The following is a 14,971-nucleotide window of genomic DNA, read 5'->3' on the forward strand; positions in this document are numbered from 1 at the left end:
CAGATGACACTATATCTATTTTGTACATGGTGTAATTGTGCAATACAGTGCCAGTAAAACAAAAATTGTACATATCCATCTGCTTATGATGCACTAAAATTATCACCATATTACACAGACAATTACATTCGGGTATCGTGATTTCTGGCTATGAAAGTTTTCTGGGGGTGCATAAAAGGGGCTGAAAATACAAAACATAAAAAGAATTCAAAAGTTTCAAAATTCCAACTATGAAGCATCTCTCTAGATAAAATAATGTGCTGGCAGGTTTATGTGAAAAATGCTGCCAAGTAGCAGTGTTGTATGGAATGCATCCTCTTGATGAGGGCGAGCTATAGATACCAGACTACAGAAGAATAGTGTGCAGTAGCATATGCCGACATGCCTGACACATGAAAACAACAGTGTCTCAGCGTCTGTTTTTCACGAAAACTAGCTGGGTTATCATACAAATGTTACAAAGACTATAGTGACCTCGTAAACACCATGGAACACACAGTTTGTAAAGTGTTTGATTATTTTTCAACAGGATTAAGTTAATGTCACTTCCAAGTCTTTACATTGAAAATGTGTCACTTTTAACATCATTACTGATATTTTTCTTTAAACTACATTCAAACGAAAGTCAAAATTTTTTGCATGTTTGTTATTTTTTGTTACATATATTACTCATTCCCGCATGATAAAGGTAGTGTGGATGTTCATCACAATCCATAAAATTTAGGGCATGACAAATGACAATGTACATAAGCAAAGTAGTCTGCAATGGCACATGTAACATAGCAAATTGATCTTGGACATAGGAGGGCATAGCATGAAATAGAGATTTTTTTTAAAAATTAGATTAGTGTTTTCGTCCCATTTCACTAGACAATCAACATGTACAGAATTCTTCAAACCAGTATTCATTATTGTTTAGCCACTGCAATGAAAATGCTGTGCAAATTTTAGAATGTGTTACAAGACTTTGCTTTTTACTGATATAAAGAACCATTTCCAAATATTGTCAGCTTAGTATAGACACTTGAAACTGATATAAGCTCTTTGGCCATCTACATTCAGCAAAAATGCTGTACCCATCATGTACACAAAAGTAAATGTGACATTAACTTACAATTATGATGCGACATTGTAACTAATGACCTGCCTGATGTCTCAGAGTATATAAATCAGACTGCTACCTACCTTGTTCCATTGTGATTCTAAAAAAAAAAAAAAAGTTGAAGATAAGATTCAATAAACCTTATTAATTAACTACTAGGACAACTGCAGATACACTGATGCAGCTCTCCAATGACATGTAATTAGATGACAATATGTAGGATATAGGTCAAACCATGCCTTGGCATTACACATTTCAATCTTTAATTTTAACAGCTGAATCATTCCTGAAGGTAATTCCCTACCTGCATTGAGTTTAATGTGGACTCCATACGCACTGCTACTTGTCATTTTTTGCACAAAGAAAAAAACCACTTCTTGGTGGATTTGAACACAGCTCCTCTGTCACTGCACAACAGCATTTAATTTTTCAAAAACTTGGGAAAAAAGGGGAGAGGGAGAGGGGGGGGGGGGGAGAGAGAGAGAGAGAGAGAGAGAGAGAGAGAGAGAGAGAGAGAGGTAGAAGAAGAAGAAGAAGAAGAAGAAGAGAGAAAGAAAGATACCGCTAGCTTCCAAAACTGTAATGAATATACTAACTGAAAATGTACAGAGTTGCTCCTTTAATTCATCTGCTACGACAGTTTAGGATCTCGAACAGTCACAAAAGTCGATAAATGGTCTGTGTCATCTTTGACATAGCCGGATTTGACTGGCGTGCAGACAGACTCACACTTAACTGCAAAAGGTTTTTACCAACATATGTTTGGAAGATCAGAACACAGACAACCCATCACAAAGTTTTACCCACTATTGTTTGGGTTTCCTGTTAAACTAATAGTGGCACCCTCTCCCTTTTGGTCTTATAACTAGCTGATTGTGTTGAGTCATTGATAGAACAACAGCCTCCAATATTGCCACACCTCATTCAACACTCTGATGTTTAAACCAATCCTTGATTTGATGGCTATTTTACTTTCTCTTCTACTAATTAATGTTTTATCTTAAACATCAAGTTGCGTCATCACTATGTCTACATTTGTAATTTGCATTATGTGAGATAGTGGGTTGGCACCCATACAGAATTGCAGTTTAATTATAGAATTTATGATTTGTTTTTTTTTTGCATTCATTACTAGATACCGCCTACAGGAAAATTAAAGAGACCTTTGGAGATAAGAGAACGACTTGTATGGATATCAAGAGCTCAGATGGAAACCCAGTTCTAAGCAAAGAAGGGAAAGCAGAAAGGTGGAAGGAGTATATAGAGGGTCTATACAAGGGCGATGTACTTGAGGACAATATTATGGAAATGGAAGAGGATGTAGATGAAGATGAAATGGGAGATATGATACTGCGTGAAGAGTTTGACAGAGCACTGAAAGACCTGAGTCGAAACAAAGCCCCCGGAGTAGACAATATTCCATTGGAACTACTGACGGCCGTGGGAGAGCCAGTCCTGACAAAACTCTACCATCGGGTGAGGAAGATGTATGAGACAGGCGAAATACCCTCAGACTTCAAGAAGAATATAATAATTCCAATCCCAAAGAAAGCAGGTGTTGACAGATGTGAAAATTACCGAACTATCAGCTTAATAAGTCACAGCTGCAAAATACTAACACGAATTCTTTACAGACGAATGGAAAAACTAGTAGAAGCCAACCTCGGGGAAGATCAGTTTGGATTCCGTAGAAACACTGGAACACGTGAGGCAATACTGACCTTAAGACTTATCTTAGAAGAAAGATTAAGGAAAGGCAAACCTACGTTTCTAGCATTTGTAGACTTAGAGAAAGCTTTTGACAATGTTGACTGGAATACTCTCTTTCAAATTCTAAAGGTGGCAGGGGTAAAATACAGGGAGCGAAAGGCTATTTACAATTTGTACAGAAACCAGATGGCAGTTATAAGAGTCGAGGGACATGAAAGGGAAGCAGTGGTTGGGAAGGGAGTAAGACAGGGTTGTAGCCTCTCCCCGATGTTGTTCAATCTGTATATTGAGCAAGCAGTAAAGGAAACAAAAGAAAAATTCGGAGTAGGTATTAAAATTCATGGAGAAGAAATAAAAACTTTGAGGTTCGCCGATGACATTGTAATTCTGTCCGAGACAGCAAAGGACTTGGAAGAGCAGTTGAATGGAATGGACAGTGTCTTGAAAGGAGGATATAAGATGAACATCAACAAAAGCAAAACAAGGATAATGGAATGTAGCCTAATTAAGTCGGGTGATGCTGAGGGAATTAGATTAGGAAATGAGGCACTTAAAGTAGTAAAGGAGTTTTGCTATTTGGGGAGCAAAATAACTGATAATGGTCGAAGTAGAGAGGATATAAAATGTAGGCTGGCAATGGCAAGGAAAGCGTTTCTGAAGAAGAGAAATTTGTTAACATCCAGTATTGATTTAAGTGTCAGGAAGTCATTTCTGAAAGTATTCGTATGGAGTGTAGCCATGTATGGAAGTGAAACATGGACGATAAATAGTTTGGACAAGAAGAGAATAGAAGCTTTCGAAATGTGGTGCTACAGAAGAATGCTGAAGATTAGATGGGTAGATCACATAACTAATGAGGAAGTATTGAAAAGGATTGGGGAGAAGAGAAGTTTGTGGCACAACTTGACCAGAAGAAGGGATCGGTTGGTAGGACATGTTCTGAGGCATCAAGGGATCACCAATTTAGTATTGGAGGGCAGCGTGGAGGGTAAAAATCGTAGAGGGAGACCAAGAGATGAATACACTAAGCAGATTCAGAAGGATGTAGGTTGCAGTAGGTACTGGGAGATGAAAAAGCTTGCACAGGATAGAGTAGCATGGAGAGCTGCATCAAACCAGTCTCAGGACTGAAGACCACAACAACAACAACTAGATTGTGCTGACGCAGCAACTGTCTGTATTATTTTAGGATGAACAGTAAATTACAGTTCGACATAGAAAGAAAGGGTGGAAAATACTGCAATTTCATAGGTGCAGGGCTCTCTTTCAACATGGTCGCTCTGCAAACACAAACTGACAGAAAAATTTACTTTCATAACATTATTAGTTTCTAAAGTAGTGGGGAGTGTACTGGTACTTACATATTTCAGCCATAACTTTATGAACCTCACGTCTTGAAAATATTCTTCAGATGAATTAAACTTATTGAGGCAATTGTGCAACAACTTCTGAATGTTTTCTGTTCTCCCACTTTCAGGAAAATGTTCTTCTGCCCACTTTATGTAGTGATACCAAACCTCCAAAGGATCATCTCCATCAAGCGTGTGTGTTGAGAGAAATTCTCTGCAATATGAAAGAAAACAATCAACGATTTTGGAAATATTAAATGCAAAGCAAATCACACAGTACAGTAGTCAGACTACAGTGGATTCACTTTGCTGTAAGTAATGTCCAACTTTGTATTTTTTCCTATATAGCAAGTATAGTATTTTGGTTATTACATACAAGATGAAGGTGTAGGCCTGCATCTTAAGTTTCCAAGTAGATGTATGCAGAACTGTCTAAAGAGATGAGCCATCACACAGTATTAATTGTATAATGACAAACTATCAAATTAAAAGTGTTTAGGGCACAAACAGCTGTGCACAGGCAGCCATTTTTAACCTGAAGCAACTGTGGGATGAGCGGGCTACTGAACAGAGAAACCAAATTAAAGTTTGAATTTAATGTCTTGTGGTGGGCAAGAAACCATCTCAGGGTGAAAAGCAGTGTGTGTGTGTGTGTGTGTGTGTGTGTGTGTGTGTGTGTGGTGGGTGGGTGTCGGGGGGGAGGGTGTTGCCCACATGCGTGTGCTACAAACTGTATTAAAAAATAATGAAATATGTCAGCAGCAGTGCCCTAGATGGTGCTGAAGGAAATTGGCATTTCATCAATTGGTAGCATTAGGTTAAAGATGACTACTCATCACTTGACTTGTGTACGCTGAATTGGTATTAGGGTCAGTCCAAATGAAGTGGTTCAATAAAAATTAATTTTGCTTCATCAGTTCACAGGTGTTGCGTCAGATAATGTTGCGGAAGCTTCACAACATTTCGACGAGACAGTTGCTTGTCATCTTTAGATGCTTACTGACGTGTTGCTGCAATGGCTCGCCAATGTATATACGCTGACTCACTAGAAAAGCACAGCCGCCAAGGGTTGAGGCTATAATGTCATCGTAGACATATCGTAGAGCACGATGACATCTAGTGCCTCCTGCTGGACAAACAGGCCACAGACTTCTCATTCGCGGCACTGGAAAAGCCTGGCCGCAAATAGCGACATATGTAAAGTCTGCTTGTGTCTGTGTGTGTGTGTGTGTGTGTGTGTGTGTGTGTGTGTGTGTGTGTGTGTGTGTGTGCGCGCGCGAGTGTATACCTGTACTTTTTCCCCCCTTAAGGTAAGTCTTTCCGCTCCCGGAATTGGAATGGCTCCTTACCCTCTGCTTAAAACCCACATCCTTTCGTCTTTCCCTCTCCTTCCCTCTTTCCTGATGAAGCAACCGTTGGTTGCGAAAGCTTGAATTTTGTGTGTGTGTGTTTGTGTGTCTATCAACATACCAACACTTTCGTTTGGTAAGTTACATCATCTTTGTTTTTGAACTTCTCAATTATAGGGTAATAGCATATAAAATATCAAAATATTTAAAAATGGTCAATTAACCTTCACTGGATTGCTTAATATGGATTGACCCTATATCTTCAAGTGATAAAACTGCATACCTGGAGTGTGACACACTGAAAGTGGTTCTAGTTTATGAAAATAGTAAGCATTAATATACTCAGCATACATATTTTACTAATGTATCTATAGCTTATGATCATATAATTTTGAGTCAAATTACCTAAAATTAATTGTCCTGCATGTGACAAAAATGTTATGATTCAAATTGCACCCAGAGAAAAAAGTTTGGAGTGAGGATTGTCCTCTTTCCTAAGGTAGGCATGGAAGTACTGACATATGACAGCAAGAGTTCAATCATCTGTTCACTACAGTCATGCATACCTTAATTTTACTATTGTCCCACACATGAAACCATACACATATCTGTGGGTCGGAGGTATAGGACACTATGTCACATTTACTAAATTTTACAGGAGAGCAGTTTGAAGGTGTTTTACTGTGTTCTCCCTTAAATATCTTGGCTATTAATAGCATCACCGTAACGAAATTTGGTCATTTTACACTTTGAACATTAAGTATCATGTTGCTTTGCATATAATAGCTTTTTTTCATTTTGTACAAGTTTTAAAGATATATAATGGACATGGTGTTGTATACCTCTCATAAACACGTTGCATTATGTGGTGCAATGCTCTTGATATTTAATGAATAATATTACTCAATCACATTAATTTCATTGTAAGAATATATTACATGAAGAGAACATTACTCATATTGTGGTACAACTTGCTGTACAAACATAAATGTCACATTTGGTCCTAAATCACATCTGTCTCTTCTTCTGGATATTATATATAAAAACAAAGATGAGGTGACTTACCGAACAAAAACGCTGGCAGGTCGATAGACACACAAACAAACACAAACATACACACAAAATTCAAGCTTTCGCAACAAATTGTTGCCTCATCAGGAAAGAGGGAAGGAGAGGGGAAGACGTCTTCCCCTCTCCTTCCCTCTTTCCTGATGAGGCAACAATTTGTTGCGAAAGCTTGAATTTTGTGTGTATGTTTGTGTTTGTTTGTGTGTCTATCGACCTGCCAGCGTTTTTGTTCGGTAAGTCACCTCATCTTTGTTTTTATATATAATTTTTCCCACGTGGAATGTTTCCTTCCATTATATTGATATCTTCTTCTGGATAGTCTGATATGTTTGTATTACGTGTGTATTCTAGGTTCTTATAAAATGCATGACAAACTGAAGGGATGTATGGCAACAGTGCCATTAAATCATTATATTTCTGCAGCAAAATAGGTCTTAGGACATCTGAGAGTTGGTTCAAATGTAATTGAAATGTAAGTCCATGTCTGCATAACCTAACAAAGTTGGCCTGTTTGTTGTCACCATCAAAAGATGTTTTGAAGTACAAAATTCCCACGTTTTCCTATTTCATTTGTAACTGTATACACTTCAATAACAAAATGGCTGTTTCTCCATATCCATTTTCCTCTAAACAAGGGGAGGCCTTTTGTGGCATACAGTGAATTAAAACTTTTGAAATCTTGAAATTCCATATTCTACATCTACATGGTTACTCTGCAATTCACACTTAAGTGCCTGGCAGAGGGTTTATCGAACCATTTTCGTACTACTTCCATTCCAGTCTCGAATGGCATGTGGGGAAAAAGGTAGCCACCTAAATCTTTCCGTTCGAGCTCTGATTTCTCTTATTTTATGAACAATGTACTTGCTAGAAGTGTGTCTTACGAATTGTTGCCAGTTCCAGGGTGTTAAAATGCTCATATTATTCAATTTCTTCCGCTTCCTCTTCATCAATGCATGAACACTGTCAGCCTTCATGTGGATACGGCCTTTTAGTAGAAACTTCTGAGTTATGGTGTTAATTTGTGGATACTTATGCAGTAATCAGAAAAAAACACATTATAATATTTACATTCCTATTTTGTCCATAGCAGTTGTCTGTCCAAAGTGTGATTTCTTCCACGTCATTGTCAGGTATGACACTACCTGCCCACTTCAAAACTGCTGTGCTATTTCACTTCCACCTCGCCCTCCTTTTGACTCATCCCACATCACGTAGTAAACTGAGGAATCTGATGCATCATACAAGGTAAAAATTAAGGCCCAATGTTTCCTTTTATAGAAACTAATACTATTTGATATGAGTGGAGAAGGCAAACATTTCTGAAGGTCTCCAGTTAACACTTTGTGTGTTGGTGTTCCTCTTGCCTTGTTAGTGTCATTACCTTTTAGAAGATACCTATTTTTTGATTCATTCCGATGAGCAGTATGCTCATCTTCAACAAATCCCTTTTCTTCTCGAGTCAGATTACTTTTCAGCTTTGCCTGAATCACATCACGTGTCATTTTCATGTGATTTGAATAACATATTGAACTGTTCATTAAAGATGTCTGTGTAAAGCCATTTTTTACCCCTTATCTCTCGGGTAATATTGTTTTGAATATAGTCATCTAAGTATAGGTCATACATTTTTTATATGTTCAGTTCTGGTCCTAAATATTCTCTACTTATGCCTACCCCTTTAATCTTTCCTTACTACTCCACCTGGCTCCATGTTTTTTAAAATGTTTACTACAACTGTATTTGAGATAGAAAGAGTGTTCAAAAACATAATCTTGCACACTTTAACTCTTCCACCATTTATAGTAAAATAGTAGCTTAGAGTGTTTCCTTTGCACTTACTCGAGGCTAAGTTTTTTTTTCTTGAACGAGTTGCACTATGTTGCTCAACAAGCACAACAGCAAATTACCTTTTCATATCTGTAGACATTTCCTCATGCCAGTATGAATGAAAAATCTTCTGTATTTCAGGCAGTTTTTCTGAGCATTTCATCCTACACATGCACGGAGGCAGCAGTACTTTAGCAGGAACAGTCCTACCCTTTTTATTGACATATTCCTTCCCACCAGCTACTTTGCATTTACGGACGTTACATTTCTGTTCGTCAGCATGAACTACACACTTTTTACCAAGCTGTGGAATACTAGTTTTATTGTTTACTTTCCTTCCCACACGTTCATTCGTTTCTAAAATTGCACAACTTTTTACAGCACTTTCACTGTCACTGCTTAAGTATAAATCTTACTATAGTATATTTGGTATTTGTTGTTCATTTGCAACAGTTTGAACATTACTGTTGTTTTTTAACCTATTCTTTGACTGATTCTGTGTACTGTTATTGTCATCCGAATCAGCACTTGTCCCACTTTAAGGCTCATAGGTTTTGTAAGAACTGGAGTCATCCTGTTCCTCGTTACTCAAATGCTCCCCTACATCTTCTTCGCTGCCAATAGTATGATAGTTAGCTGGATTAGTATTTGATTCTATAAAAAAAATAAAAAATAAAAAAAAATAAATAAATAAATAAACAGGCCACATAATGGTTCCTCACCTGGTGAAATACAAAGGCCTCATAAGCTACGTTATGTTTGCAACCACATTATTCATTAATGTAACAACTTTAGAAAGCATTATAGCTTACCTACTGAGGCAGCACTATTAGTGCCTTTAAGTAATGTCATAATTTTGTACCCACGAGAGTTTGGATTCATAATTACTAACTTCTAAAAACATACAATGGAGATAACGCTGTCAAATCCCATGTAAAACTGACTGGACTGACCTTATTTCACATTAGCACCACCAGAGTGTGCAAAAGTATACAGCACTACATCCAGATGGTGTTGTATACCTCTAAGGTAAAGTGGACTTGGTGTTATTTCATTGCACCGTAGCTCCGCCAATATTTGATGTAGGACGTAGTGTGGTATACCTCTGAGTAGAGGACAAGAAACTCATATGATTGTGCCGATAATCTCATTTTGGCCAAAAATGGACATAGGGTCCTATACCTGCGACCCACAGATATACGAACATATGTAAATTACGCTAATTTTACTTAAATAATGCTGTAAGAGTATGAATTTACTTCTTTCTTTCAATATTTAGTTTCTGCCATAGACAAATAATTTAATTTTAAGATGTTCATAGGTTTAATTTGGTTTATGTTTTGACAGAAATGTTTAGGTTTTGACCAAAACAGACGTTCACCAGTGCAGCCACAATGACGACAATGAGAAGTCGCTGCAAAGAAGAAAATCCACAGTTTCAGAAAGAAGAAAATAAAAGAATAAATGAAACTAAAAAAACATAAAAAAGGATGTCTGGTAGAACTGGAACTCCAGCAACTTCGAAAAAAGGAGTGTAATCGAAAGCGTCTTCAGAGGGCAAAACAGAAGAATGCTATTCTTCTGACCATTCCAACACCAACTATATCATCACAACAATGTCTTCCAACATTCAGCAAGATGTTATCAAAATCTGTCCAGTTGTGTGGAGAGGGGGTGGGGGTGCACTTTGCACATTCCCTCATAAAAATTAGTATACAAATGTCCAGGAATGAAAGATAGTACGTGTGTTTGGTTGAATGGAAAGAAAAATTTTGCAGAAGTATTATCTGACAATAATTTTTACAAGAGGCCTTCCAGATCTTTAAGGAAGACTATAGTACAGATTTACATAGTATAGGCTTTTCAAAATCTTGTTCCTTGAGACCACAGACTGGTCTACTTTTGAAATCTACTCATCCTGCCAATTCAAGTGTGAATTCCATTCTGAAGTTGAAGAGTCTGCAATACCATTTGTGTCATTCTACTTTAAATTCTAATTGTTGGCAAAATAAATGTCCCAGGAGGAAACCTGTAGCTCCAAGTGAGCCTGAAAAAGCAATGGCTTGGAAAGAATGGAGAAAATATGATACTGGGAAGTTTCAGCTCCTTTATAGGGAAGGGTGTTCAGCAGAATTGTTTGAACTGATCATAGAACAATTTCCTAAAATGCTGCATCATGTGAATACTTGGGAAGGTAGTCCTTCAGACAGATTTCACTATGTCATACTCCTGAAAGTATCAAAATGAGATTCAGAGCACATTGTGGTCTAGAAGTAGTATTCTTTTATTTACTGCAGCTACATTATACAAGAGAAAATGTAATACTTACCTGATATATTCAAATATTGCACACAACAAGACACAATATTTGTCTATACAAAAACAATCTATGATACAATCTGCCAAAATGAATCCAAATTTGATTCTGAAGAGCTGGTAAGTTGGAGTGACAGCCCACCCACAGTATTTAAAAATCAATTCATGGTTACACTTCTTGATTTTTTGTTTGCAAGGTATTCCAAGAAATTTTCTTGGAAATATTTTGCCACTTCACACGGCAAAGGTGTTGTGGAGGGATGAGTAGATATGCAAAGCATCTTGTATGTCAGAACACAGTCCAAAAAGAGCATGCAGCAATTTTCCAGTCTGCCAAGGGCTTCTACAAAGTGGCATCTGAAGTTTGCAAAAATAATGCTGTACTCTATGTGGATCATGAAACAATTAAGCAAAACATTGAACAGGAGAAACCTTAGAAAAATGTTCCTGGAATTCCAGGAATGGTGTAGTGTCATGTGGTTGAAATAAACGAAGAAGGAATAATCTGTAAAAAAGAGTGCCTTAGATCATGATGTAATTTACTCTTGCAAGTATAATCAACATGACACTTGGGGACTGAGTAACTGTGTCATACAATGGACAAAAATATCCTGAAGAGATTTGTAAAATTGACTCTGAGAGAAGCAAGATATCAGTTAAGCACAAAGCAAGCCCAGGCACCTTCAAGTGGCTAGTTCCCACTGACTAAATTTATTACAATGACAATGAATTTGTGAAGATTACAATACCAGAAATTGGAAACAACCGTGCAGAGTTTTGCTTCAGGGAACAGATTTAATTGCCATAGTTTATACTATCTGCTTTTGCTTTGTACTGAACTGAACCAGACAACCTTAAAAAGTGTTAATTTTAAAAACTGCATTTTGTTTATTTTGCAGTTTTTATAAAATAAATTTTCAGACAAGCCTATATCATTATTTTCAAAACTCTATTATGACTTCCTTTGTCAGTAGGTCACACATGTTGCATAAACCATACATATCTATGCAGTTTGGGAAAATAGGCTAGTTAATTGGGTCCTTCACTTAACTTGTGCCTAACCAGATGTGTGCACAGAGTCCTGCATATGGCACCTCTGTCCCACAAGTAATAGAATTTTTCTTTTTTTCTGTTTCCAGGACTCACAAAGTTTAGTAGTATTTTGTTTGTATCTAGATCTATATCTACAATCTGCAAACCCCTGTGAGGTGGATGGCAGAGGGTACATCCTACTGTACTAGTTATTAGGTTTCTTCCTGCTCCATTCACATACGGAGTACAGGAAGCGTGACTGATTGAATGCCCCTGTGCATGCAGTGATTATCCTTAACTTATCCTCAGGATCTCTATGTGAGTAATGGGTAATTTTCAAACTGATGGAGCACAGCAATCAGTTGTCCTTTCCTTTCAGGTTTTATTAAGCAAATCTACATTTTGGCTAGTGTCTAGCCATTATCAATGCACTACTTCAGTTTCAATGCATTTCCTAGTTTATCAGTCCCGTGATGCTCAGGCTTCTGTCACAGTTCATTCAAAATTCCCTACATGAGCAATATGTAGGGGGTTGTAGTATATTCCTAGAGCAACCATTTTAAGTCAGTTCATGAAACTTTGTGAACAGGCTTTCTTGGGATAGTTTACATCTATCCTCAAGAATCTTCCAGTTCAGTTCCTTCAGTATCTCTGTAACACTCTCCCATGGATTAAACAAACGTGTGAGCATTCGTTCTGCCCTTCTCTGCATATGTTCAAAATCCCCTGTTAGTCCTGTATGGTATGGATACCACATACATGAGCAATATTCTAGAACCTGTTGCACGAATGATTATTAAGTAATCTCCTTTGTAGACTGATTGCACTTCCCCAGTATTCTACCAATAAACCAAAGTTTAACATTTGCTTTGCCACGACTAAACGTATGTGATGAGACACTGGACATTCTCAAGAAAAAATTGTCTTATTGTAGTAACATGTTTCAATTAGCTAGCACAATTTTTTGATTAACTCTTGATATGCGGGTTTTGTATTTAGTGCACTGCCCTGCATGGGACATCTGTAGGGCCTACAGAGCAATTCTTAAAGAATATGTAAAAGTACAACATGGTAGCGTAATTTATAGAAAAAAAATGTTCCATACTTTGGATATGCAGTGCTGCTTTGATATTTCTGACAGTCAGTAATGCATAACAGTGTTGTATGAGGGGAAAAAAAACTGCCCAACAAGTGATAGTGGATTTTCCCCTCAGCAGTTTGGGAAAATCACATTAAATTTAAATTGTGAAGTCCAGACAGGAATTTGAACTCTTTAATAATACACCATCTCAATATATATCTATACGGCAAATCATGTCACCAGAATGTACCAATAACAGATGTAGCCTTCATCCCATACTGAATAATAATGTGCAGTCATATGCCCAGGTATGGAAAGAGAGCAAAATGCTGACAATATTATCATTTGGATTTATATTAGTTTTTGGAATGTAGTCTGTGGTGACTGATTTCTAGTGTAGCCTGACGTCTTGGTTTTGGGTAAAATGATAGATTGGCTGGTAGAAAAACCAACTAATCTGAATTCTTACATGTCGAAATTTGCACGATTTTTATGGTAGCAAATACTTCGTAAGTATCTGGGGTCGATACATATAAATGTAGAAACTGTAACGGTTGTGATGCCAAAACCCTTGGAAAAAATCTTTATAAACCAAACTTGCGTTCCTGCCCTGCCAGATAGGCAGGTGCACTGAATCGATATCAAGTCTGAAGAAAACCAGAACATGTAATGGACACTGACAGTTTCAGATTATGAGTGGGCGGGAGAAGGAAGAGAGGGGGTGTGTGTGTGTGTGTGTGTGTGTGTGTGTGTGTGTGTCAGAGGGCAGCTGATCTGCACAAAATGCTTTAAGATATTGCAGAGTTTGTATACGCATCACCATCACTATTGCCCTATGACTTCCTTTCATAGAGCACTACGGAAAGCTTCTGATACACATCATGTACGGCAGCCAGACTAATAATACACTACGACATGTGATTACGGGAATAATGATGTGCATAAAATCTAAAGAGCGCCACGAAGCTCAGGGAAGTGAAGACAGAGTGCGTCCCGGCGTCTAAGGTAAATCTTAAATTCAGGAATGGGAGAGGAAAAAAACTCTACTAAAACGCAAAACATTGTAGGCGCCTTATTAAATGATGTAGCCCTCCTTACTTAATTATTTATCTCCTAAGTTAATACTGTACTACACCTGATTCTGTTACTCGATGAATTCATCAACAGAAACGTTATTCCACATTATGACGAATAATTGAGCGCTATTAATCTTTAATATGAGGCAGCGGTCTTTGTTACCTGCATCTCTTCTGTATCTCCTGCGGAAATTCTTCTTGGCACCCCGTTAGCAGAATTTCTTCTGGGCGTTCCATCGCGCTGGGAGTATTGAACAAGCGTAAGAAGTTTATTCATGCTATGACAGCACCTTGTTTGCAACACAATTTCCTTGTGGCATGAGCATGTGAATCTAACATGTATAACAAACAGATAAGAAATTAATAAAACACAAAATCACAATCAACACCCACGTAACGGCCAATCTCCTTTCAAACGAAGTACCAAAATCAAAGCACGTAAACAAAAACGTAAACAAAGATATCTCACTCAATACTGTCTAAAAAAAGATATATCTGCGCATATACACATAAACAACTAAAGTGACACCACAGCTAATTGCATGCTAAAGTTACACGAGAGTATACCTAGTTTTTAGTGGCGTCAGCTTCAGTCATGCTACAAAAAGTTCAACTCGGTTGTACTTTGTGACGTCATTCGGCTTCCAACACTGCTCTCTGGTAGCTGTATTTGCATTTCTTTATCATCCTGTAAATCTTGAAATACAAATGTTTTATTCCACCTTTGAGCATATTTACATGCAACTGGTGTCATCAGTGTTAACACAATAATTATACTATGAACTTCAACATGACAAATCTTATGAAGTACAATAATCCAAGATGGATACAATACATATTTGTGCAAATGTCAGTAACAACAAGAAGTTTCCTAACAGATCAATTACAAGATAAATAAACTAACAGTTCAGTGAATGACAAATAAATAACCAAACAGTTAATTAACAATAAGTACACGAAACAGTAATAAAATAGTTGCACAGTTTGACATCTGTATAGTTTACAGCTAATTTATTGTTCATTCTCATAAGGAAAGTGGGTCATTTGTCATATACTCA

General features: G+C 37.4%; 1 protein-coding gene across 1 annotated transcript in view; it reads right to left on the bottom strand.

The window, feature by feature from the left end:
- The window catches only part of LOC124798038 (mitotic checkpoint serine/threonine-protein kinase BUB1-like), a 232,625-nt gene extending 218,289 nt beyond the window's left edge, over positions 1-14,336 (bottom strand). Inside the window, exons 1-2 of the mRNA XM_047261258.1 lie at positions 14,077-14,336; positions 4,174-4,375 (exon numbers count right to left, since the gene is read on the bottom strand). Of these exons, the coding sequence (XP_047117214.1) occupies positions 4,174-4,375; positions 14,077-14,150 (276 nt within the window). The 5' untranslated portion in view covers positions 14,151-14,336. The remainder of the gene's footprint in view (positions 1-4,173; positions 4,376-14,076) is intronic.
- Positions 14,337-14,971: the final 635 nt, after the last annotated feature.

The sequence above is a fragment of the Schistocerca piceifrons genome, chromosome 5, assembly GCF_021461385.2.
Source record: "Schistocerca piceifrons isolate TAMUIC-IGC-003096 chromosome 5, iqSchPice1.1, whole genome shotgun sequence".
NCBI classification, from domain to species: Eukaryota; Metazoa; Arthropoda; class Insecta; order Orthoptera; family Acrididae; genus Schistocerca; species Schistocerca piceifrons.